The 27,025-nt window shown below is 48.2% G+C and overlaps 2 protein-coding genes across 3 annotated transcripts in view; one reads left to right on the top strand and one right to left on the bottom strand.

The window, feature by feature from the left end:
• Positions 1–27,025, top strand: part of TTLL11 (tubulin tyrosine ligase like 11) — a 216,625-nt gene that overhangs the window by 48,756 nt on the left and 140,844 nt on the right. The window contains exon 1 of one of the 2 annotated variants that reach the window (XM_030535335.1): positions 12,833–12,955. The exons of the other annotated variant lie outside the window; for it this stretch is intronic. The gene's annotated coding sequence lies outside the window, so the exon portion shown is untranslated. Of the gene's footprint in view, positions 1–12,832; positions 12,956–27,025 lie in introns of those variants that run through there. 2 annotated transcript variants of the gene reach the window in all.
• The window catches only part of LOC115635937 (carboxyl-terminal PDZ ligand of neuronal nitric oxide synthase protein-like), a 62,277-nt gene that overhangs the window by 29,423 nt on the left and 5,829 nt on the right, over positions 1–27,025 (bottom strand). Inside the window, exon 2 of the mRNA XM_030535338.1 lies at positions 25,683–25,754. Within this exon, the coding sequence (XP_030391198.1) occupies positions 25,683–25,754 (72 nt within the window). The remainder of the gene's footprint in view (positions 1–25,682; positions 25,755–27,025) is intronic.

Raw genomic sequence — 27,025 nt, 5'->3', positions numbered from 1 at the left:
AAGGAAAAACTGATGGAGGATTTTTAAAAAGGGGGCTGAAGTAACTGGAGATAGCCAGGCCAGATGAACTGCGACAGCCTGTGCTTGAGTTCAGTCTTTAAGCATCTGAAAGGCAACAATTATTTCTCTTTTAAAGAACTTTCTTCCCCGCCCTCGACAGTCTCCTGGAAAAGGCAAAGACTGTAGGCAAACAGTTTGGGAAAACAGGAGGAGGTCCTGCCCTGGACTGAGGGCTTGTCTACATCAGAAAGTTGCAGCGCTGGTGAGGGAGTTACAGCGCTGCAACTTTGAAGGTGTACACATCTGCAGGGCATCACCAGCGCTGCAACTCCCTGTTTGCAGCGCTGGCCGTACTCCCGTTTTGTCTCGGGTGTAGAGGATCCAGCGCTGGTGATCCAGCGCTGGTAATCCAATGTAGACAGTTACCAGCGCTTTTCTTGACCTCCGTGGAAGGAGGAAGCCTCTGGTAATCAAGCTGGTTTCCTTTCCCGGTTTGCTCTCTCGGTCCCGGAGCCAGCCAGCAAACCGCAGGGAAGGAGACCTGCTTGCTCGGGGTTCCGGGACCGAGAGAGCAAACCGGGAACGCCGCGGTTTGCTCTCTCGGTCCCGGAGCCAGCCAGCAAACCGCAGGGAAGGAGACCTGCTTGCTCGGGGTTCCGGGACCGAGAGAGCAAACCGGGAACGCCGCGGTTTGCTCTCTCGGTCCCGGAGCCAGCCAGCAAACCGCAGGGAAGGAGACCTGCTTGCTCGGGGTTCCGGGACCGAGAGAGCAAACCGGGAAAGGAAACCAGCTTCGCCGCGGTTTGCTCTCTCGGTCCCGGAACCCCGAGCAAGCAGGTCTCCTTCCCTGCGGTTTGCTGGCTGGCTCCGGGACCGAGAGAGCAAACCGCGGCGTTCCCGGTTTGCTCTCTCGGTCCCGGAACCCCGAGCAAGCAGGTCTCCTTCCCTGCGGTTTGCTGGCTGGCTCCGGGACCGAGAGAGCAAACCGCGGCGTTCCCGGTTTGCTCTCTCGGTCCCGGAACCCCGAGCAAGCAGGTCTCCTTCCCTGCGGTTTGCTGGCTGGCTCCGGGACCGAGAGAGCAAACCGCGGGGAAGCTGGTTTCCTTTCCCGGTTTGCTCTCTCGTCCCGGAACCCCCCTTGAAGCCGCCCAACAGCGCTGCAGTGTGGCCACATCTAACACCACTTGCAGCGCTGGTTGCTGTAAGTGTGGCCACTCTGCAGCGCTGGCCCTATACAGCTGTACTAATACAGCTGTAACAACCAGCGCTGCAAAATTTTAGATGTAGACATGGCCTGAGGAGGTTAATAGTGAGGCATGGTGATGAGCTCTCTGGTTGCAGTGGGGGTGGGGTGTCAGTCTGACCTAGAGGGGTCAGGGAAGAGAACTATTTCCAGGCACACGAGAACTTCCTTTCATCTCTGTAACAAGGCTGGGGGGAGCCTACCTGTCTGGGCTATGAAGAGCATGTGGATGGGCACACACTGCAAACTCTAGGGTGACCAGATGTCCCGATTTTATAGGGACAGTCCTGATTTTTGGGTCTTTTTCTTATATAGGCGCCTATTATCCCCCACCCCATCCCAATTTTTCACATTTGCTGTCTGGTCACCCTAGCAAACTCTTTCTTTTGATCTGGTGCTCTGTCTTCAGTAGATCTGGTGTTAAGAAAACTCCTGCCCTCTGGGTGTTTCACACAAACAGCCTCCACCTGGAAGGGGGGATAGCGAAGGCAAAAGGTGTGGCTGGCGCCCAAACCCTTGCTTCGTGTCGGACCAAAGAACATGGGCAGTGGGTATCCCAGTGCAGGGAGCAGCCAAGGGCACACCCGAGGGGAGAGGGGGGACAGCTCTGATTGGAGGTTTCCGTTCTTAACGACATGTGCTGTTTGGGAACAAAACCCCTTCACCCGCATTAGAAAGGGACGGGATAAAAGCAGCCTTTTCCTGGCTGCCTCGTTGCCAAAGAGTTTCAGCAGCTCTGTCCCCCAGCGACCCGAGTGGCCACACAGCCCAGTGCAAGGTGACATCATCTGCCCTTTGGGGCTTCTCCAACAAAGGCACCATTATGTGACTGTCACTCCAGGAACCCCCAGGCCTGCCCAGGTTTAACAGGGAGCTTTCCCACACCCAGCTGCTCTGTTGCTGGGGTGGGCCAGGCCCAATTCACCAGGGCAGCCCAGCGCCATTCACTCACTGAAAGGGAACAAGGGCACCTATCCTAGCTGCCTTTCCTCTCGCTGGGGACAGCCAGGCCAAAGGCAGGAGGTGAAAGCCAATGAGCCCGTCACCTCTAGAGTCCAAGTTCAATCCAGCCCAGAGCCTGAAAGTTACCCTCCAGTAGCCAGTGAATGAATCTGGCCTGTGTCTAGTTCCCAGTAGACACGTGCCTATCCCAGAACCACCCCTTTCCTGGCTTCCCAGCTGAGATGGCCACGGTGTGACGGGCTCACAGAGACTCAACTACCCTCTGCCCACAAAAGAGCATCCGGACGGACTCAGGAGGGAGGCTTGTGGTGGGGAAACTGCCTCCTGCGGTCAGCGCTGTGCCTGCTCAGGGGATGAAGAGAGGCCTTCGTGCTCCAGGGCCATCTGCATGGGACATTTCTCCAGGACAGGGCTGGCAATGAGAGACGAGTATTGGGAGGAGAGTGCGAGTATTGGGAGGAGAGTGCAGGGAGCCTGGTGAGGCTGCTACAACGTCGATACTCACCCTACCTAGTGCACGCACGTTGGGTGGGTTGGAGAGCAGGGCTGCAAAGGCAGCGTTAGCTGGCATCTCATAGATTGTCCTGTGGTGCCTGAGCAGCGTGTGGATCACTTGGCATCTTCTGCATCAAAGCAGAACAGGCTAGTTCTCGGCCAAATGTGAACTCCACAGCTTCTCCTGTGGGTAGAGAATCAACGCTGGCCCGGTACATGTGCAGCAATCTCTATGTTCCAGACAGATGAAGAGTGCAGAAGGACTGGAGTCTGGAAACACCACTCTGCTCTCTCTCTACTGGAATTAGACTTTCAGTCTCTTGCACTGTGCCCCATCGGTCAAACACCAGACCTGGCTGGCTGTCATTACAGTCTGAGTACCAAGTTGTTCCAGATTTATATATTGCACCCGCTTCCGCGGATTCACAAGGCCTGCTGTTTTCAGCGAGTGGAGACCCATGTGGTTTGTGTGGACTCATGCCCCCAGGAGAGCTGTTCAGAGGCTGCACAGAGGACGGGGCAGCCAGGAGCATTCATTAGTACTTGTACTGAGGTTGTGGCTCGAGGTCCCAGTCAGGGATCCGGGCCCCACTCTAGTGCACATACATAAGTGGAGACCGTCCCTGTCTCAAAGAGCTGATACCCTCTAAAGACACAGCAAGAGATGCTAATCTGAGGAGAAGCAGATCAGGTTCACCTGACCCAGCCCCTTGAACAGATGCTGCCATTTGTAGGCTGGGATGCCAGCCTGTCCTGGTGTTTTTCTGTGAACAGGGATCCAACGGAGCCCAGACAGGGAGAATGGCTCATCCCCGTGGAGCTTTCTGGACACGGGGCACTTCACGCTCTGGCACCGCGCGTTGCACAAATGGCGAGACGTCGGGTTTGACACTCTTGCAACTTTAACCCTAAATGTTCAAACAACAAAAGCCTAAAGGATACGAATATGCCCGATTCCCCTCCCACAGGATGGGACAGCTCCATGGCAAAGCTCAGGCAACTGGGCCACGCTTAGCACTGGCACACATGGGAGGAGGATGGGCTTGTGGTTAGGGCACTGTGTTACAAGTTGAGTATCAGAGGGGTAGCCGTGTTAGTCTGGATCTGCTACCCCTCTGCTGTTACAAGTTGGAGGCTCTAGCCTCCCGGGGTGTCCTTGGGCAAGTCCCCTGATCTCTCTGGGGCTCAGTTCCCCATCCTAAGAGTGAGGATAACTCTTGGTTTTTGTAGCAGGGTGGACCCCTGCTCCTGGTCCTGCCCTGAAGGGGTAAAAACAGCCCTGGCAGGGGGCTGTGGCTCGGAGCTACTAAGCTGGGCTGATTGGGAAGTGGCTGCAGCTGGGCCATGCCCCAGTCAGGCCACAGCTGTCCTGTATAAAGAGGCTGGGAGCCAGGTGCTCAGAAGTCTCCCTCTGCCTGTAGAGGAGAAGGGCCTGGCTGCAGGGCACTAGAGACAAAGGACCTGAGTGGAGAAGGGCTGGGGAAGCTCCAGCCTGGAAAGCGCAGCCCAGGGGTAGGCCAAGGCAGCAGGTCCAAACCCAACCTTGCCGGTGACGAGTGGCTGATACTGCAGCCTGCCCTAGGGCATGGGGCTAGACAATGACTGGCAGTAGCCATATACTGAGGCAAGGTGGGGATAGAGAGTGGGGGTTTCCCAGGGAGGAGAGACCATGAAAGAAAGGGGTTACTGCCAGGAGGCAGCGCCCCATGTAAAAGGGCACCGGGTCCGGGGAAGGACACGGGGGCCAGAGGACAAGCGGATCACCAGCCTGCAGGGGGCGCTCTGGAGCTGGAATGAGCTAATTCCCAGGAGTCACCAGCAGGAGGCGCTGCAGGGGTGAGTGCTGTGTGTTCGTACAGAGCCGCTGGCCCCGGGTTCCTGTTACTCCTTCCAAAGCGCCCTCTGTCCAGTCAGTTCCTCTGCCCTCTCACACTGTGCCCTACAAGCCCAGCCACAGGGTGACACACTGGGCAAGATGTGTGAGCCTTGGGGAGGCTCCTGGCTGAATTCCTCACTGGCCAGTACAATGGCTACGCTTGGCAGCTGCTCCCTCTGGCAGCAGAGAGGATCTGTGGCTTGCACACGGGAAAGGGAGGCGGGAGGGAAGGACACAGCGGTGATTAATGGGACTGTGTCATCCCCAGCCCTGAGGGAGACAGAGTTTATTGCTTGTACATGATACGACTTGTTTGGAAAGACAGAATATAAATTAAGAGATGTTTTTAATTCTTCTCTGGCTCTTCACAGGAACGTTCACGTCATTGATCCTGCAGAGAGGCGTGTCGTTATTTAGACTTTAAGCAGTCAGTATTAATGTGGGAGTGGGCAGGGCCTTGCCAAGTCTGCTCCTATCTGGATGCCTTCAGGGATTGCGACTGCAGCAGTGTATGAGTGGAGGGTGGCTGAGGCCGAGCTCATTACGCTCGGGGGGTATTTAATGAGCACACTGACACAGACGCAGTGAGAATTCCTGATGCAATGGTTCTGAGGGAGGGCGGGCGCTGGGATTTCAGGGCACTAAATAATGCAGCACTTCCCTGTACATTTATGTAATGGTGCTATTTTAGGCCATATATTCAAAATGAGAACTCACAACTTTTATTCCTCTGGCAAACCAGAGAGGAAGCTCTGAGCTTGTGCTCTCCAGGCAGGACTGAGTGTGACAGGTCGGAGGTATGCAGAGGCACCGGGCTACACGACAGACTCCGTCCGACCCAGGTGCCAGGAGGCCAATGTGACTGTTGCTGTAAAAGGCGCGAGATAGAGAGTGACACTAAAGAATGTGCGAGCCTGAGGGGCCGTGGCCTTTCTGATCAGATCAGGAGCTTAGCTGCCATGGGACTACACCCTGCTTTCACAGGGGAACATAGTGCATCCTCTAAGAGTTCTTTCCCAGATCTAACTCCTAGGATGCTTGGAGGTCCCTATGTAACTGGGCGGTCAGGGGACCTGGGGCCAGCCAGCCCTGTGGTTATGCAGAGCCCCTTTCAGAACAGGCCTGTTAGAGGTGCTCATCAGATCCAGCTGGGAAGGGTTCAGGTGATTGTCTAATAAGTCCTGATTCCTATTCAAGGCTGAAAGAGCTCAGCTGCTGTAGAGAGATACAGGGAGCAGGTGGTGTCTCTCAATAAGTGGCTGGTACAGCGAGAATGGAAGACCCTGGGCAGGAGGAATGACTGGGCTTGTGTGTGGAATGGCTTTATTGTGAACAAATAAAGCTGAAGCCCTAAGATAAAATGACCTGACTCTGGCTGTGATGTCCCGCCTTCACAGGCTGAGGGCCCAGGCTGCCAGCACCCCCTCCACACCGCTGCAACCTCCTTCTTGCAGCATGTCAATTCAGTGTGCTGGAGAAGGTCTGTGCTGAGTATTTCCAATTCCAGATCCACTAGGAGCAAAGCTATTTACCCAAAGGAAAAGCAGAGCCTGGTTTGTTTGCTCTGCTCATGCTCCTACCACCTTAAGAACAAACCCACTTCTTTCTGAAGCTCTTCAGGGCAAGGACATGGCATGGCTTTTTATTTGCTCTGAAGTGCCTTGTGCGGGTTGGGTGCTAGATGAAGTTGTGCAGGCATGGACATCTCATGGTTTTCAGCTGTAGCTGGGGTGAATTTCTGCATTAGCAGTCGGCAGGTCTGTGGCTTCTCTCTGCTTTGCTGTGCTTGTGGGAAGAGAATCCTGTCTCTGAAGATGATGTGACCCTTGATGCTTTCACCAGAGAGTGGAATATGAAAGAAGTTTTGGGGCAATACCACATAAGAAGCCTAAGTCCTTCTTTCACAGGTGCCTGTTCCTGAGCTGTAAGTTCTACTATGATCTCATCCTAGGACTAGTTTATCACAGACATCACTCACCCCCACCAGAAATCCCATTGCAATGACAGTAGAGAGCAGAGGAGGCAAGACGTGAAATATGACGGCATGGAGCTTGCCAGGTTTTAGGCCTGGTAGGGCCGTGTTCTCATGTGGACTCAGGAACCCTGAGAGCACAAGATAGAACGATCTCCAGAAATAAATGCTATAGGTCCAGGGACTCCAGCAGCATGTCTGTCACTGCTCTGCCAGCACGCTGTGCGTAGGGAACAAGAACCCTTAGCCAGCAACACACAGACAGGAGAGACCCTCAGCAAGAGAGAAGCATCTCTTTCTCGGCATACATGATACACTGCCAAAGGGCTGGAAGGGCAAAATGTATACAGATAGAAACACTCGTCCATCCTAACAGAGGGCAATGCCATATGGCCTTGATTCGGGTCTCATGCTGGTGTAAGCAAAATCCGATTCAGGCCCGTGTTTACAAACTGCTAAAGCCTGCAAGTCTGTACTCCTGACTTCCCCATCCCCATATTGCAGACTAAAGACTTTCTGAGAAGTATCTGCATTCTGAGATACGCTCATCCTATGTTTCTAGGCTTTTGTTCAGCCCCTTCTACCTCCTATATTAAGTTCCATTCAGCTACCGCCTCCCCATCTCCCTTCCCCCCACAGCAGTATTTGTTACGTGCATCTACAAGTGGGGAGAAGTGGAGGAACAAAGTACCGCAGCCATCGGAAGCGCTGGTTGGGCGGGAGGGATAACCAGCCTGCGTTACATTCTGGAAAGAGCTGTGTTTGGCTAGAGTGGTTTAACACAATTAATCTGACATTAATTAGCTCCCGGGAGGAGAAGATATAAGCCCCAGGGGGCTTCCCACTCTCAGAACAGCGGAAGCTGCACATTTCTTCCCCGTATGGAAGGGGAGGTGGCGAGGCAAGGAAGTTGGCACAAGGGAGCGAGATACAACACAGCCCAGCTAACTCAAGGAGTTTCCTTCTACAAGCCAGCCTGGGCTCAGTCTCCGTGGGGAGTGACATGGCAAGAAGGTCAGTGCCCTCCTCTCCCATTCTCAAGCTCTTTTCTCTAAGGAAACAGTTGATTCCAGTAAATGAAATCTGAAGGCAGGAGTCCTAGAGGAGGGAGGAGCCAGGGGAGCCAGTGGCTTGGCTAGCTGCCAGACACATCAAACTGAGCTCCCAGGAGCTGAGCAGTGTAGCCACGTTTAGGCACAAAAATAGTTAGAAAAAGCAACAGTCAGAAACAAGAAAACAAGGTCGCTCAAGTTCCCCAAGCGACAGAGCTTCAGCCTGCAAACTGCCAAGCGTCCACACCCAGCGCTCCAACTGCAAGCAAAACACATTACTCAGCCTGCGATGCAGAATGCAATGAAGACTAACAAGGCCACTGGGGCAGGTTTGAAGCCAGGCGAAGGCATCTGTCTCTCTGCCTCCAAGCAGAGGGTTGGTGGAGATAACTCAGAGGAGAGCAGGTTAGCACTGAAGAGCCTGACTCCATCTACAGTCATAACCCAGCATTCAACTGACAGATACTATCAGCAAGGTGCTGAGGCACTCGACACATGACAGTGTTCACACTGAGTTTCATGCCCCGTTGGCTCTGTGCTTCATTCTCTGATTTCATGGCAGAGTGCCCTCTGCTAACTCCAACCCTGGGTACAGCTGAACTGTTCAATTCCTAAGCCAGCAGCCTTCGCAAACAAACCCAACACCCACCTGGCCTCAGTCAGATCAGGGCTGGTACACCTTGACACAGAACTATTTCATTTATTCCCAGGCAAGAGAACCATCTTCAGCTGCTTTTAACACTGTCAATCTGTATCCGTTACGTAAGAGTATTTCCACTGGAGAGAACACTTACCACAACCTTAGAAGGCCTGGAAAGTCAAACTTAGCCATGGCTCCCAGCATTGCAAAGGATGGAAATGCCCACGGGTGTGCACATCTTTCGATATTGATGGTGCAACAGATCAGATCGGGCCACTGGCTCCCAGCACTGCCAGATGGAGTCCAGCAGCTTTACCAGAGTCCCTCGAATGCCTGCATTACAATGCCCTTCCTTTAGCAAATAGCTGGCTCCCTTTGGCCCAGCTTGCTGCTAGGTGCCAGCTCCTCAGCACAATAAGCAGAGGGCCAGACTGGTAAAAGCACCCAGCAACTCCCATTGACATTAGTGGGAGGTAAGCACCTAGTGGGATTTTCAAAACTGCCTGCCTAAATACCTTGAAAAATCTGGCCCAGAGTTCCTCCTATCATTTCTTACAGGGAGACAAAGTTGACGATGCTAATGGCCTGTGACGGCAGCATGTCCAGTTACCCAAGAATACTTAACTTTACAGGGTGCTTCCCTGCCACAGGACTGTGGTGCCTCACAACGTGGGCTGCAGGGACTAGCCCGAGACTGGTGCTCCCCGGCAGTGGCAGCAACATGAAGTGGAGGGCGTGCCCAGTGCCCCTTAGCTGTGGTGAGGTGTTCCCAACCTCACAGCAGAAGTCTCCAGCTACCCAACACCCCTCCTCCACTACAGAGCTTCTTCCACTGAGCGTGCAGAGGGTACAATTTAGCCCTACAAATCTCTCCGCTCTCTCACCCCATGACAAAAAAGAAAGACATTTATTTTTAGAAGGTTTCTCCTGAAGCCAAGAGCTACAATACAACAAAACCATAGCTGGCTTGGCTGGCAGCTCTGGAAGCCCAGCAACAGAGTTCAGCTCGGTCCCCTGGCTGCATTTTATATCCAGCCCTGCAGACAGAGCAACGATATAGAGATCCCCTAGGATTATGGCACAGTTTGCAATGTGGGTCAGCCCAGTTCTCTACCTGGCTGGTAGTTAGTCACCAACGGTGATGGAATGAGAAAAGGGGGGCGGGGAAGTGACTCAGGTGTTCTGAAAACAGCCAAGCAGTTGCCAATTAGTCCAAAGAGCCCAGCTGGCCTAAGGAAAGGCTATTTAGAGTGTCTAATCATAGCAGAAGAGGAAGAAAACTAATTTAAAACCTTTTAAGACTCGATGCTCCCCTGCCAAAGCATTCCCCTCCTCCAGGGATCCATTAAGAATTTTTATTGTGTAGATTTATCACAGTTATTTGGTCAAACATGAAGTAGCTTGTCAGACAATTATGTTAAGCAGCATGGATTCCATTTGCCTTCAGGCCTCATTTAGTACCGAGTGAAAGCCAAGTGAAGAATGGAAGTGTGGAACAAAGCCTTTGTTGGCGAGTCACATATTTTGTTAACCACCAGACGGCTTTGTGGCCCCAGAGAACCCCCCAGAACTAACAGGGCCCTGTAAAGTATAAGGGACTCGGGTGCCATGGTGCCAGGTGAGGTATAGGAGCCTAAACAGAAACCAGCACAACCTCTGGGACAGGGACTAGCTTTGCACAGCACCTAGCACGGCGGGTTTGAGAGCCACCACTGGGGCTCAAAGGTACCACAGACTTACAGAGAACAACAGTAACTCATATATAAAGGCCCCCATCCCCACAGCATCAGGACTAGCACTTCCCATGTGTAGGGAGAAGAGCCAATGTGACTTTAACAGACAGCAAGGGAGGGGGTATCTAGGCAGTAGTTTGCACTAAGACTAGTAGCTGATCTAGAGAAGCAAGAATTTCATGCTGAGTGCAGGAAAAAAAACCACAATGAAAATTCCCCCTTCATTTCTATAAGCTTCACCATAGAGGCAGGTTTAAGTTTGTGTGTTTTCATGGGCCGTTCTATTTTGTTCCTGTCTCTCTGGATCGCGTCAAGTTGCTGTGGTGATAACATGCCTTGGGCAACAATTCTTACAGAAAAAACAGCTAATAAGCTCAGATCTGGTCTACAAGCAAGGGCCACACCGCTTTACAGAAATACAGCCGAGGCATTCGCTAAACAGACCTGGTTAACCTGGACAGTATCCCAGTGCAATTGTCACTTAGATTAAGGTACCTTCTCATTAATGAGTTAATTGAATGTGCTTGCTCCCTCTCTGGTTGCCATCTCAATTACACTTTTTCAGACACCCAGATAGAAAAAGATCTAAGGCAGGGCTGATTGTTCTACATAGTAATGTAATTTGAAGGCTGTTATAGTTCATCTCTACAAGTCTCTACTGCCCAGTAATATAATTTGTTGAAAAAGCCACTTTATTTCAAACCAGCCAGAAGTCCTTGTAGAGATCTTATCCAGCAATATTTTCCTGAATGAATTCAAGTGTTAGTACATGGTGTAACAAAATGATTGTACTGTTAAAACCAGTTTGCTTTAGAATAAAAAGGCACTTGCCTTGTAGCACTGCCAGTTAAAGAGCTCTTTCTTACTCAGTTTGGTATTAACAGTTCAATTTAACTTTTATCTGTTTAACTGCTCCATTTATTAGCCTCTAAACCAGTGGTTCTTAACCTTTACTGCAGTCTGCACCCCTTTGGTTCTCAAAATATGTTCTCACACCCCTTAAACCTAGATATTTTGTTTGTATATTACAGTAATCGTTAAATGTATAATGTTAATACATACATAGGTTTGATGAAACAAAGTAGCTGTACTTACATGTCTGTGCTTAATTTGTGTTTTCAATTATTTACCTTCTAAAAAAATCTGGCATGCCTCACACCCCCAGAAAGGGCATCTTGCACCCCAGGTTAAGAACCACTCCTCTAAACTAACCCCCGTCTAGCATGATTCTCATGCAAAACTATTTTAACATGTCTATTTCCATCCCCCACATTTGAGAAGCCAACCAGTTTTCAGCAATCCAAGGAAGGCATTAAAAAGGTCACTTGTTTAGAGATTACACATTTCATTTACTGATGCCTCCATCCATCTGTTATCAATCATACTTAGCATCCTCTTTGAACATGATCTAAAAATTAAGGCATCCAAAAATTACTAGTCGCTTTTGAAAAATTAGGCCACAGAATGTGGCTACAGCAAAGGGTCCAAGTTCTTTTCTGTTACAGTGGCAAAAGATCAGAAGTAAACCGGTGTTCCTAAGAGCAGAATTAGGCTCAATGATTTCAAAATTACAAGCCTAAGTGTTTAAAAAGAATGTCAGTTACTATTCTCCATCAAAAGGTTGTGGGGGTTTTGTTGTTGTTGTTGTTTTCAGGATAGAAATGTGTAAGTGCTCCTAAGGGACAAAGGAAAACAGTCAGTGAGGTGACCAATGGACGTGAAAGCAGCAAGGGCAGCTTTTCACTTGTACCCCAGTGTCATACCATAATTAAATGTCCCCAAAGGGTAGACAGAAGGTTGTATTTTATCGTGGATTCCTGATGTCGTATACAAAAGCAGTCTATTTCCTTCCCCTCCCCCATCATGATTTATGAGCTAGGAATAGTTTGTTCTCTATGGCAGCTATATAAGGCTGGGTGCAGACTCTGCAGATGCAAGTTTAATTAAAAGTCTATTCCCTTTGCCTTATGACAATATGATGGTATCTTAACTACCTCTCAAAAGCAGCAGCTACATAAGCTGCTCTAGGTTTAGTCTGAGATACAGCCCAGGCAGTTGTTCCAAATGGTTTTGGAGATACCTTCCAGGTTTCTAAAAAAATTTCTGCAATCAGCTTAGAAATGAAAATGTCACCATAAAACTAGTTAGGAAGCTTTTATCTGAAATACACTCCAGTCAATCCATGTGCATAATGGGCTACCAGCTAAACAAGGAAGTCTTCAGTAGGAGTGTAATAGAACACATTGGCCCTTATAAGAGCAGCTGCAACTATTCCTGGTGCTTGGCCTTTATGGGAATGCTGGGAGATGTAGTCTCAAGAAGGACCCTGGGTATAGTAGGCTGCTTCAAGGCATGCTGGGTAAGAGTGGGTAACTCTATAAAGTGGCCTGTGGCTCAGTCAAAAAAGACTGGCAGGGAGCTGGAGTTGCTGAGAGAGCATAGGAGAGAGGTGTTCTCTCTAGACAGGGGGAGGAGTAGCTAGGAGGGAATGTAAAGAAGAAGCTGTACAAGTCCCACGGGGCAGGATATAACAGTGAAGTGAAGGAAGAGGCCTGGGGACCACAGTAATGGGGAGGCTTTGAAGCCTGATTGTTAGCACCTGTCTTTGTTTAGACGCCCCAGACTGGACCAATGGAGGGAGGAATTCACACCATCAGCTCAATCTGCCTCCCCTAGAGAGACTAGGAAAGACCCTGGTGGGAAAAGGACTATCAAGCTGTTAGTTGTGGAAGGGTAAAGAAGCTGACTCTGACCTGAGCCCTGCATCGAGAGGGAAAGCTAAGCACCCAAAGGGTTGAAGGCTTATTGCACACTTCTGCCTCAGGTGGCTGCAGAACGGATTTTGGTTGTTTGGGGAGGAATCTCTAGTCTGGCCAGAAAGCCATGTTATTCCATCACAAGGGAACACACTAGACAACAACTGTAGCAAGAGGGAGATCAGCTACAGCTCGAGACTGAGGCAGCAAGCTCCTTGCAGAAAGGTAAGCACCTGCGACAGCGGGGTTTCTCTTGAATATAGCATATGGAAGCCCACAGGAGCTGGGGCTATTACTTCTGTTCCCTGCACTAAGACAGACAAAACATGTCTGTGGCACTTGTTGTGTGGCACAACAGATACTCAGAAAAGCACCTGCCTCTCTAGAGCAGGATGCTGGAAAAAATAGTAGCCTACACGTTCAATGTGGGTACTCAACTAACTCCAGCAACTAATGCATCCTGTCAAGAAAGGGCCACAGAATAAAGTAGGAAGAGTTGCTGTTGTGGCTCCAGTGAAATGAGATACAGGCCCATGGCAACAACAAGGCAGCCTGTAGGTTAAGTGTGGGCGTGGGCATGTACATCTCCAGGCACAAATGCTACAATCTCTCATGCAGACTTGTCTATGTGAAGGCTTAGCAGAACTGGATTTTAATTTTTTTTTTAAATAATTTTGATGGATAAACGTTAGTTTATTCTTAAGCAATTGAGTATCAATTTTAAATTTTCAGTTGCAGGCTCCGAGTAATACAGAGAATTCTTGTCCAGGTGTGTGTCTGGTGGGTTTCGCCCACATACTCGGGGCTAACTGACTGCCATACTTGGGGCTGGGAAGGAATTTTCTTCCAGGTCAGATAGACAGAGACCTTGGAGGTTTTTCACCTTCCTCTGCAGCATGGGGCCTGAGTCGCTTGCTGGTTTGAACTACAGTAATTGATGGATTCTCTGTAACTTGAAGTCTTTAAATCTGGATTCAAGGACTTCAGTAACTCAGCCAGAGGTTATGGGCCTACTACAGGAGTGGGTGGGTGAGGGTCTGTGACCTGCCATGTGCAGGAGGTCAGAGCAGATGATCGTAATGGTCCCTTCTGGTCTTAACATCTAGGAGTCTATGAGAAATTCTTGGGGAGTCAGACAATTATTTAACAAAGGTAGAGGCTGAGTCTCAGCGTTGAAGCTTTACAAACTGTTAACACACGAATTGTCAATATCACGTCAAAATATAAAAAATATTAAAAGTAAATATCCTTAAATCAACAAATAGAACCTGTTCTTACTGTTCCTTCACTACTACTCCTGTAACAAGCCTCATTCAAAAGTCTAAATCACTGCATTTTTGCCTCTAAATTCTCAGGCAGCGTTTCTTACTTTGCCTAGATGTACAGAATGTTCCTGTAAATTTCAGTTATTATTGAAGGAAATTATTTCACTGGACACACACAGACAAAAGTGACGTTTATTAATTTTTACCAATAAAAATCGAATCCTTCCAAACCTATCTATATGGTAACTAGAATCTGCTGCCCCACTGGGGTACCATCCCCCTGGGCATAGAGAGCTAGCTGGGATTCCCTTCAGGGCCTGTTAATAATCTTAACGTACTTCAGGGTTTCATGCAGGATAATCCTATCCACACACTTTGAAAATGCAAAGGCCATTCTGCTAGGATGCCAGCAATCATGGTGCCATGTGGGAGACTCAGGAGCTGTTGCTGCAATGACTAAAGGAAAACTAAATCTAGACTGAGGGATCTAAGCTAAATATAGCTGCAATTAACATTTAATAGCCTAAAAAAACCATTCACTGTATTGGCCATGTCCCTTAAAAGTGTAACAGATTAGCCTAATCATATGTGACAGAACCCTTTAAACTGCATTAAATCCTGTCACTCTACATCTGATAGGACCTTGTATGGTGAGGTGTTACTGATTCTTTACACCATTTGAGACTGCAGAGATCTTCAGCATGCTAGCCTGAGTGACTCACAAGGCCGGCAGATGGGTACCAGGGTCAGACCTACTGGACAAGGAACTGGGTGACTGTTCCACTGGCTGCGATAACGAAGCACACACTGCAGAGAAACACCCTGCATCAAGTCAGCCTGCTCTGTGCTGTTGGCTCTGATTCCAGGATGTCACTTCTGCTACCCCCCCCCCGTTAGTCTGGGTGACTAACTGTCCTTTTCCAGTGCTGCAGCTTGCTTCATCTAGTGGGATATTGATTTTGATAGTGCTCATCAATATGCCTGAGACAGAGCAGATGGCAAACACCACACCAGGCCGAGATGCGCTGTCCACAGGGGCTGGGGACAAAGGGACAAAAGGCATCAGGGAAGGCGTGTCAGTGCAGCTGGAGGAGAGATTAGATGGGAGATGGAGGATAAAGCCTCCTATAAGAAGTAATGGGAGGCAGGAGGAGAAAAGGAGTCTAACTGATGTCAGAATCCCCCATCCAAATGACACACATTGTTAACCTAACTAACAGCATAGTGCCCGTTACCCATGTCATCCTGTCCCCCTAATGTTTGTTCCCATCCCTCATTACAGAGTTTTCTTGACTTAGGATCTGGGATCCAAGGCCTTTGTTTTCAGAAGTGATCATTCATTGTGGGAACCCCAAACTGAGACATCTTAAAAAGGTCTGATCTCTAAAGGGTGGGAATTCAGCACTTTGGGTTCCTACGAGTGTCTCAAGCTGGACACCCCAAAATGGAAGTACCCCAAAACTGCTAGTCTCCTCTGAAGATTGATGCCAGTGCCATGCACATTTATTCCTACCTCTTTTGTACTACACCATACAGTAAGAAATGTTAGATTGGTTCTAGTCTTTCAATCTGAATATTTTATTAGGGGTCTGGCTTAAAGGTCGAACCTAGATGGTGCTCAAAGTGAAACAGCCTTTCTAGATTTTAGGGGGTGGTAGAGGGGAGAATACTCTGCAGTACTTTGATGCACCAACATTGTCTCTGTCCTGCACCCTCCTAGGGGAAGGGAGACTCTTCTATTTCTCCAAGAGCTCTCGGTTACCAGAAGACACTCCTTTCTCTTCCCCACCGCAGCTACTACCCTATGATGGATACAGCGCTAGGGACCAAAAAGTCAGCATAACCCTTCTAAAAGCTGAGCAGCAGCCTTACCAGGAGTCTTGCATTCTGGGCATGGCGTGAGGGTTTGGTTCTTAGAAGTGTGCATTCTTGCTCTCATTCAGGGAAACTTGTGGTTTCCTGTTCTAATATAGGAAACCACACTGGTCTCCCCTGACCTCGCTGCACAGGGTGCAGGTCTCAGGCAGCGGTTTCCACACATAGGCAGCTGTGGGCTTTGGTTAGTTTATAGTGGAGCAGTGTAGAAAAACTGAACACACAGGCCAGTGAGGGGGTGGTGAGTGTCTGATCCCTCCTGCAGCATTTGCCTCACCTCCCATTACAGACCTGCTTTCTCTGCCTGCACATCTTGCTGCTGTAAATTTGAATGCAGATCGAGAACTACGGTAGTTAAGGTGCCCATCTGTCCCAGTACTGTGTCACTTTTTCCATGTTCAAGGAGGTGCCACAGAAAGAGAGTCCAGCACCAATAATTATCAATGGACTCATTCTCAGGGAAGAAGCTAGCAGGGCCCTGTCTCCTCCTTTGTCTGTACAGCACTCAGCATGATAGGACCCCAGGTCTTGGTTGGGCCTTCATGCGCTGCCAGTACAAATACACAAGTCTGGGTTATTCTCTCTGCAGCAGAAAAGCAGTGGTTCTCAGCATGGCCTGCAAAGCATGTACTGATGGCCCGAGAGAGATGGATGTCACATGATGCTAATGCTGCTTTCCAGCTCTATGATCTATTAGTTAAAACTGCATAAGAACGACCATACTGGGTCAGACCAAAAGTCCATCTAGCCCAGTATCCCATCTACTGACTGTGGCCAATGCCAGGTGCCCCAGAGGGAGTGAACCTAACAGGTAATGATCAAGTGATCTCTCTCCTGCCATCCATCTCCACCCTCTGACAAACAGAGGGTAGGGACACCATTCCTTACCCATCCTGGCTAACAGCCATTAATGGACTTAACCTCCATGAATTCATCTCATTCTCTTTTAAACCCTGTTACAGTCCTAGCCTTCACAACTTCCTTTTATTTGTTTTAAACCTGCTGCCCATTAATTTCATTTGGTGGCCCCTACTTATATTATGGCAACAAGTAAATAACTTTTCCTTATTCACTTTCTCCACACCACTCATGATTTTATATACCTCTATCATATCCCCCTCCCCTTAGTCTCCTCTTTTCCAAGCTGAAAAGTCCTAGCCTCTAATTTCTCCTCCTATGGGGCCCGTTCCAAACCCCTAATCAGTTTAGTGGCCCTTCTCTGAATCTTTTCTAATGTCAGTATATCTTTTTTGAGATGAGGAGATCACATCTGTACATGGTATTCAAGATGTGGGTGTACCATGGATTTATATAAAGGCAATAAGATATTCTCAATCTTATTCTCTCTCTTTTTTAATTACGCCTAATATTCTGTTTGCTTTTTTGACTGCCGCTGCACACTGGGTGGACATTTTCAGAGAACTATCCACGATGACTCCAAGATCTCTTTAATGATCAGTTGTAGCTAAATTAGCCCCCCATCATATTGTATGGAAAAAATAATCCCAACTATACAATGTGCATTACTTTACATTTATCCACATTAAATTTCGTTTGCCATTTTGTTGCCCAATCACTTATTTTTGTGAGATCTTTTTGAAGTTCTTCACAGTCTGCTTTGGTCTTAACTATCTTGAGCAGTTTAGTATCATCTGCAAACTTTGCCACTTCACTGTTTACCCCTTTCTCCAGATCATTTATGAATAAATTGAATAGGATTTGTCCTAGGACTGACCTTTGGGAACACCACTAGTTCCCCCTCTGCATTTAGAAATTTACCATTTATTCCTATCTTTTGTTTCTTGTCTTTTAACCAGTTCTCAATCCATGAAAGGATCTTCCCTCTTATCCCATGACAACTTAATTTATGTAACAGCCTTTTGGTGGGGGACCTTGTCAAAGGCTTTCTGAAAATCTAAATACACTATGTCCATTGGACCTCCCTTGTCCACATGCTTGTTGACCCCTTCAAATAACTTTAATAGATTAGTAAGACATGATTTCCCTTTACAGAAACTACGTTGACTTTTGCCCAACAATTTATGTTCTTCTATGTGTCTGACAATTTTATTCTTTATTATTGTTTCAACTAATTTGCCCGGTACTGACGTTAGACTTACCAGTCTGTAACTGCCAGGATCACCTCTAGAGCTCTTTTTAAATATTGGCGTTACATTAGCTATCTCCAGTCATTGGGTACAGAAGCTGATTTAAAGGACAGGTTACAAACCCTAGTTAATAGTTCTGCAACTTCACATTTGAGTTCTTTCAGAACTCTTGGGTGAATGCCATCCAGTCCCAGTGACTTGTTACTGTTAAGTTTATCAGTTAATTCCAAAACCTCTTCTAGTGACACTTCAATCTGTGACAGTTCCTCAGATTTTTCACCTACAAAGGACGACTCTGGTTTGGGAATCTCCCTAACATCCTCAGCCGAGAAGACTGAAGCAAAGAATTCATTGAGTTTCTCCGCAATGACTTCATAGTCTTTAAATGCTCCTTTTGTATCTCGATTGTCCAGGGGCCCCACTGTTTCTGAGGTACTTAAACATTATTACCTTTTGAGTTTGTGGCTAGCTGTTCTTCAAGCTCCTTTCTGGCTTTTCTTACTATATTTTTACATTTAATTTGGCAGTGTTTATGCTCCTTTCTATTTACCTCACTAGGATTTGACTTCCACTTTTTTAAATATGCCTTTTTATCTTTTTCTGCTTCTTTAACATGGTTGTTAAGCCACAATGGCTCTTTTTTTTTTTAGTTTTTACTGTGTTTTTTAATTTGGGATATGCATTTAAGTTAAGCCTCTATTATGGTGTCTTTGAAAAGTGTCCATGCAGCTTGCAGGGATTTCACTATAGTCACTGTACCTTTTAACTCCTGGCTCATGTCAGCAATGGCTGGAGTTGCCACTGGGGGTTTTCCAGCTTGTAAATGGGAAGGGAGGTGTCAACAAGATTGTTAGTACAGGCCATGCTGTCAGTCGGAGAACTGCTGAAGTAGCCCACACTAATGCAGTATGTCTGTCCCCTTCTGCCTCTGAGGCATTACCTGAGGATTTTGGCTTCTTTTCATAGAACTTGCTAAGTCATCTAATCCAGTCCCCTGCTCTGAGGCAACTTTAAGTATTATCTAGACTAGTGTTTCTCAACCTTTTTTGACACCAGGTACCAGCTTGCTGCCTTCCTAAACTGTGTCAGGGAGATCGCAGGGACTGGCGCTGGTCCATAGGACAGTCATTGAGAAATGCTGATAAAGACCATCCCTTGCAGGTGTTTGTCTAACCTGTCCTTAAACATCTCCAACAACAGATTCCATAACCTCCCTAGGTAATTTGTTCCAGAGTTTAACTACTCTGACAGAAAGCTTTTCCTAACGTCTGACCTAAATCTCCCTGGCTGCAATTTAAGCCCACTTCTTGTCCTGACCTCAGTGGTTAAGGGGAACAAATTGTCACCCTACTCTTTTGGGGAGGTAAAAGGGAAACGCCCTACAGCAGCTTCTGGCAGCACAACATCCCTATCCAGCAACAGCACTGGTCATGCAGCTGCATAGTCTTGTACAGGTGCAAGTGCCCTGTATGCTCCACACAAGAGAAGTTTCACACACTTCAGATCTGAACTCCAACCACCACAGAACCAGCAGTGTAACAAAAATGAGGAAGTTGAACAGGCTGCAAAGACCAATCAAGGAATCCTAGTGTCTTGTTTGTTTTCAGGTTTGGTTTGAGCTACTACAGGGCTGCAAGCTGTAAACAACACAAAGCTGGCAGGGAAATCCAACCTAGCTCCAAGCAAAACAACTCAGGAAGGAGTCTCTGGGAGCCATAAAATGAGATTTTTTGGAAGCATCTGTGCAACAGAAAAACAAATACTCTCCTCCCCGTAGGTGTTCTATTTGCCAAGCTAAAGTTAAACTAAGAAGCTTGGAGACTATCCATGACAATTTTACTGGAGTTTTACTGAAATTCTGAGACAGAGTATTAAAACCACCACATGGGTCTGAGCTGTTCCTGTCCAGCTCAGTGTCCTGCCACTCAGTGGCTATTTGCAGGCTTTCCCAATCAATCCACAAGAGCTGGTTTAGACTAAGGGCAGGTTAATACTTCAGGCAGGAAACCTGGCATTAAAATGCAAGAATTATTCAAGACACTTGCTAAAAACATGGAAACAGAGCTAGTATTAGCAAACTGGCAATGATAAACCAGATTGGGATTTCTTGTGTTGTAATTCCAAGGGGGGGGGGGGGAGGCGGAAACCAACCTCAGGAATCTATTCAGTGCATCTTCTGAAGGTTGTAAGTGTGCACCTGTTTCTTTGCGGTTTCAGTTGTTTAAGACTTAACAGCCTATCCTGAGAAGCCTAGAGTTATCACAAGGAAACAGGAGGAGGAATACACCAGTTTGGAGGTTTTACTTTTGTTTGGACATTAATAACACATTAATAAGCAGTGTCAGTAAATTGCTGCCTTTACAAATAAGAGGCTTTATGTTAAACCTCCAACACTGGTGTTATGGCTTCTTTCTAGATGTTGAGACAAACTTGCTTAGAACTACAGTAGCCACAGGGGTCTACGTATCAAGTTTGAAATCTCTAGACTACCTGGCACATAAATTCAAAGTAGATAACTGGAGAGCCACACAGCTGAATGTGAGTTGTTGGAGGTCTGCTCTGCAAGTATGTTGCAGATCCTACAATGCTACTCAGAAGAGGAGTTTGAACTTGTGTTCCTAGGCCACTCTTCATCCCAAAAAGGTGGCTGCATTTCTGTAATTCTGTATCAGTCTAAAGTGCTTTGGCATATCAAAAAATGTAAGATTTGTTACTATACATATTTGGTAGTGTTCAGAGACTCCAGGATCTACTGTAGGCAAGAGAAAAGGAGAGGGATTATGCCAGAGGTGGGCAAACTATGGCCCGCTGGCCACATCCAGCTCCTGCTGGGGAGCAGGGTCAGGGGCTGCTCCACATGTGTGTGCCACAGCTCTGCGCAGCTCCCGGAAGCAGGGGCATGTCCCCCCTCCAGCTCCTATGTTTAGGGGTAGCCAGGGGGTTCCGCACGCTGCCCCCACCCCAAGTACCACCCCTGCAGCTCCCATTGGCTAGGAACTACGGCCAATGGAAGCTGCAGGGGCAGCACCTGCAAATGGGGCAGTGCGCACAGCCACCTGGCTGTGCCTCCATGTAGGAGCAAGAGGGCAGACATGCTGCTGCTTCCGGGAACTGCTTGAGGTAAACGCCACCCAGAGCCTGTACCCCTGAGCCCCTCTTGCACCCCAAACTCCTGCCCCAGCCCTGATCTCCCTTCCCCTCTCCGAACCCCTCAGTCCCAGCCTGGATCACCTCCTACACCCCAAATCCTTCATCCTCAGCCCTACCCCAAAGCCTGCACCTCCAGCCAGACCCCTCACCCACCCCCCCACTCCCTGCCCCAGCCTGGAGCCCCCTCCTGCACTCTGAACTCACTTCTGGCCCCACCCCAGAACCTGCACCCCCAGCCAGAGCCCTCACCCACTCCAGCACATCAACCCCAATGTGAATCTTCATGGCCCCCATACAATTTCCATTACCAGATGTGGCCCTCAGGCCAAAAAGTTTGCCTACCCCTGGGTTATGCTCTTTGCACTTCTGGGCTCTGGTGTGCTGCCATTGGCTAAGTCTATGCCCCACCCCTAAGCCACAGAGAGCAAGCCAGTGATGCATCAGTGGTCAATTATGATGCTGTTTGAATCTTAAATCCCACTGCCCAGAGAAGGGACCAATAGTTGTTCCTAGGCCTACAGAGTGCCGACAGACTGCAGAGGGAGAGACAGCTCTGCACTGGAAGGAAATGCCGCTTTGCCATTCATACCATCCACATGCACACACCCCAGTGGGTGGGGAAGACTCAGTTTTGCACATCGTAGGCCCCATGATCTTTGCGCTACCGTTCCTAGATTCAAATACCCCTTCCCCAGCCATAGCTTCTTCACAACTACCTCCTTACAAATAGCAGGCCCAGTTCTGCCCTCAGACCTGCACTCTACTCCCAAGGACTTCAGGGAGAGCCTCACCGTTGCACAAGGACAGAACCTTGCCCATTAGCTTCTCCCTAGAAGGCATAAGGGAGCAGGGATGACAGATACACCCGCCCCCAAGAGATTTGCTGCATCACTTTGATTTATTCTGGCTCATGAGAATGAATTTTCCTTTGACTCATGCAGAAAGAAAATGTTTGCAGTTACCCCCCAGCTTTCTGGAACTCCAGGAATGTCATGTCACCGGCAGTTCTCATGCGGCTCAATCAGCTCCAACACTCTCAGAATACATTACAGCCTCTGCAAGTGGCAAGGGCTTGACAGCAAGAGAGAAAATGTTGCAGGCTCTTAGGTGATGTCTACACTATGGACAAATAATTAAACCACCACGTCCACCCGGTGCTTTTGTTGATGAAACTTATGTCAGGATTGGAGGGGTTTTCCCACATCCCTGACCAACAAAAGTTTTGCTGACAAAAGTGCTAGTGTAGACAAAGCCTTAGACCTGGAGAGCCTCAGGCAATGGAACAAAAAGTTTATGCAGCTATTGTGTGACGCTCGTTCCCCAGATCACAGGCTCTGTGCAGCGTCACCACTCGAAGCACTCTCTCCCCTGGACTGGATGGCTACAGCTGCCCTAAGAACTAGATTCCAACCGCTGCTTGGTCAGAACTAGACATGCCTGTCAGTGCATCATATTCCTGGTCCTATTATTCAAGTACTAAACGAATTTCATCACCTTCTTTGTCAGTGTAGGAGGGGGCAGGGGATCAGCTTGAACCCAGAGGATCATATAATAACATGGCAACTATATGCAGCTAATAACCCAGGGGGAAGATTAGGAAATTTTAAATGTATAACTAGCACTGCACAATGAAAAACTGAGCAGAGAAAATGGCAGTTCGCCCTGCTCTACCTACTGTATTTGCCTGAGGTTCCTCTAACTGCGGAAACATGAGCTACAACAAGGTTTTTCAGTTTGTCTTGCAAATAGAATCTGGTTCCATGAGAACAAACAAAAGGAATGCCAATAACTCGGTGATAGGATCTGTTCAGTGAGAAATATGGATTTAATGTTTACCACTTAAAGTTGTATAAAAAGCCTCTGCCTCAAAGGAACAGCTTGTGGTTTTAGCAGACAATGTTAGATTCATGAATGAGAATCTTGGATAGCCATAAATCCTGGGCAGTTGCTAACTGGCTTATTGTGCACAACAATATTGTGTGTATCCTAAACTCTGCAGACAGACTGGTCTGCTGAGCTGGAAGAGCACACCAACGGATTAGTGTCACTGGGTCTCTCTTGTATATTTCATTTGCGGCTTTAGCAGCAAGTCTGCAGCAGCCATATGCAGAATGTGGCATGGTGTAATGAGGCAGGAAGGAGTGGAGAATTTCTGAGCAGCTAGATACATGAATTGCTGTCTCCCTCCTTCTAAGTCTCCATGCAACTCTAGGTGGGATGACAACACTAAGTTTAGCGTGTGATAAATAGCGTGTGTTGTCCCCTCCCCCCATAGCGAGCTAGCATTTCGCCCCGGCTGGAGATTCAGGATTGGCCATAGACATGGAGTAGGGATTCAGTTTCAAACCCCATATACAATTTTTTTTCCAGAAATGAGTGACTGGACTAACCAGCTCTGCCAGAGCCTGGAAAACTAAAAAGAAGGGTGGGGCTGACTGACTCAGGGGATTGGGACACTGAGCTTCTCATACCAATGACTGGTGCCCATCCAGGGTGGCAGCACCTACGCGAGTTTGTGGCCTCTGTTCAGAACCACTGGGCAAGTGCCCACATCCCAGCTGGCTCGCTCTGTTGCCAATCTTGGTGGAAGTGCCCTCACTCCTAGAGGTGGCCCCTTCAGGTCCCAGGGGAGGCGTACTGGGTGGCATAAGGAGGCTTGCATTGTATACCCCATCTTATGGCTAGTCAACGCCAATCTCTGCTCTCGTCACTCCGGAGCCTCTCACAAGCACTAGTTTTGTATGTACCCATTTTCCCTTGGTAGCCTTTGATGTCCCAGATGCGCTGTCTGCATAGATTGCAACCTGCCAAGGACCGGGTAGGACATATTAGAGTTTCCCAGCATTGCTCCCAGCAGTGGAACCGTGCTGGTCGCAGCACTGACAGGATGCTGGCATTCCAGGAGGCTGCAGTTTAAAGAGTAATAGTCACCAATGGCCTGTTGCTGTACCATGTTCCTTCCACAGGGACAGCTGCACTGGCAGGAGAGCTAAAGAATTGGGGTGTAGACCAGGCCTCTGTATGCAAGTTAGCACTAAACAGCCACTACCTTTCTTCAGCGTTCCTATTATGCTGTCTGCACAAGTATCCCTCTCAAACACTCTGTTCCTTATCCTCTAGTGAGATCTGTGCTAGTTAACTTTTCAGTAGATCAGCAACCTCTGCTCCGCACAGCTCGGACGTGTATGAATATGGTCCTGCTGTACAGTGTACACACTAGGGAAAAGAGAAGTCCTGCCTTCAAACAATGGGCTGAGGTTAAAAACCCCAAACAGAAGAGCTGCTTTAAAATACAGTGCGATAACGCTGCAACTCAGTCACCAGATTAATCAGTTATAGCCATGAGAGTAGAGGGGCATTGTTACGTGCTTCCCAACACCCAAGCATGTTGCTGCACTGCCAGAATTCCCTGATATTAAGCCATTCATCATGCTGATAGCAGGTGCTCAATCAGCAGCTGTCCACAGTTGCTGGGAACAGGAATTAAACACCTTTATTTTATTTTTTTTAAATAGCCACTGAAGGATCAGAAATAAACCTCTTCTGCAGTGCAATTTTAAATCTGACAGGCCAAAAAGATGTTGCAGCTCAAAATATACTACTATTCACTGCAGCATCCAAGCTGCCCCACTGGCCCCCATCCGTTGCCTCTCTGCTATTAACTTCCACTTTTAAGATAAATAATCTGGCCATTTAGATTGCCACTGCACTGTGTCCTTTATGAGCAGGAGTTATGTTAATAGTCTCTGGGCAGGCAGGAGGCAGGGAATCTCATTTCTGCACTTGGCTGGAGATGAATAAATCAACTCTCCAGCTGGTTACAGGCAAAGCTTTAAAAAAAAAAAAAAAAAAGAAGCCATTTTAAATTGTTAGATTTTTAAACACCAAAAGAAAACCAGGATAATCCCTTTTGAAGGCTTCAAATGCACAATTCAAAACCTACTTCAGCTGAAGTTTGAGACATTTATGAACAGTCTCTGGATTAAACACCCCAGTATTTCAGATGGGTATGAATATAATAAACATGGAGACTGTCGGAGCAGCCATGAGTGCTACTTCTTGGATGGAGGCTTTGAGAAAATCAATCTGCACTTGAGAAACTTCAAAACTGGTTTGAGGCAGATATTCCAATAACTGTTTTGGTTAATTCTAATGCCCATTCACAAGCCCTCCTGATGAATAAGAGGGTAGAGGAAGAAAAGTGAAATCTCACCAAGTCTTTGCTAAAATAAAAATTTGCAGAAGGGAAATGTGGGGTGTGTGAGGTCCAGAGAGGAAAACAGAAACCTGATGTAACTCCGTGGAGGTGGAGCTGGTTTCCTCTCTCTGCTTTGGAGAGGAAAGTTGGGGAGGACAGAATGCTGGATCTAGTCCTTGTATGTCTCAGGAGCATGGCTACAAAGCTATACAAGAAAAACAGTCAAATTGCTCAAATTCCAGCTGTTAGAAGCAGAGGGGTCTGGGGAAGGGCAGCACAGAGCAACTACACCTGCATATTTCCATTCAAGGTAACCTGCCATGAGCAGTGGTACCAGGGCTCCCAGGCAGACTCACCCGAATCCTTCTCATGGCTGCTACGATCTCCACACGGCTGTTGGGTCTCGGCACATCCAGACTACCGATGTACTGAAAGACAGAACAGTGGTGAGATGGTCTTAAATTGCAGTGAAGGAGTCAAATGTCTTCAAAACGAACAGCACCTTTGACTGATAATTAACCCATGAGTGGCTGGGCAGTTAGAGGAGTCTAACTCATGTCAGCCATTTCTGTCAGCACCTAGAAGGAGGATCCCTGGCAGGTATCAATGGATCCTTAATGCCAGGTTTAAGCCCTTGAGGTCTTCCAGTTCTAGAAATGCCTGTAGATACAGTAGACATTAAATTTGCATCATCCCACTAAAAGCTAGCCCCTCTCCTGGAAGCACGATCCAGTTTGCTGGACTCCATTAGAGACCCTAATACTTTGCACTAGAGCAAGGAGATTACTACTGGCAAACACAACCAGAGGGACAGCTGCTAGCCAAGTCACTACAAACACTGCATCTCCCCCAACGTTGGTCCCTATCTTCTTCCTTCCCCTCCCCAAGAAAAGCTTCCTGAAAACCTCAGAATGCCAGGCATCCCCAAGGATTGGGGGCTTACTGCATGGCTCTGTGGCAACTGGCTTTGATGAGGAGCAGTGTGTCTGCATCCCTGGTCAACACCCTTCATTGTCTCCGCTGCGCCTCTGGACATCAGTTGCCTTTTTGCTTGCTTGGCCTAGCAGAATTCCCTAGCTGATCCAGGACAACATGCCAGAACTGATATTCTGGGCTGGCCCAGCCTGTCAATAACTAGGAGCTAATGGGAGCTACAGCCCTACATTTCCACAGGGAACAGCAAGTTGCCGAGCATCCTGTAACAGGACACGCAAAACTTACATTTGCAGCGTTAGCACCTCCGTCTGCTGAACAAGGGCTGCTGAAGCTCAAGGCAGATGGTAAATTCCAGGTCCAGTATGAAAACCTGCCCACAACCAGATTAACAAACGCAGGCTTCTGTATCCTGGCTACCTATAGTCCTGCCCATGGGTTTGAATGGCATTGGTACCATATACATTGGTTATACGCTTGCTTTAGACAAAATGTAGCTTGACAGCCTACCTGATACAGCAGGAGCCAACCCTCCCACAGAAATTTCCCCTGAGAGGACAGCACTGCTACCTTATGCTCAGTCCCAACCTGCCCACGCTTGTGTGCCAACCCAGCCAAGTGAAGTTATCTGAACAGTGACAGGAAGGGAGGACTCTGGTGCAGGACAGGGGGTACTCATGATGGCATATAGGGTGGGACAAATGCAGAAGAGCAGAGTGCTGCCCACAATGCCACCAACCAAAGCAAGCCAGTGCAATGCTTGAGA

This window comes from Gopherus evgoodei, chromosome 16 (assembly GCF_007399415.2).
Source record: "Gopherus evgoodei ecotype Sinaloan lineage chromosome 16, rGopEvg1_v1.p, whole genome shotgun sequence".
Lineage (NCBI taxonomy): Eukaryota > Metazoa > Chordata > Testudines > Testudinidae > Gopherus > Gopherus evgoodei.
This window is presented reverse-complemented; position numbering and strand designations above follow the sequence as displayed.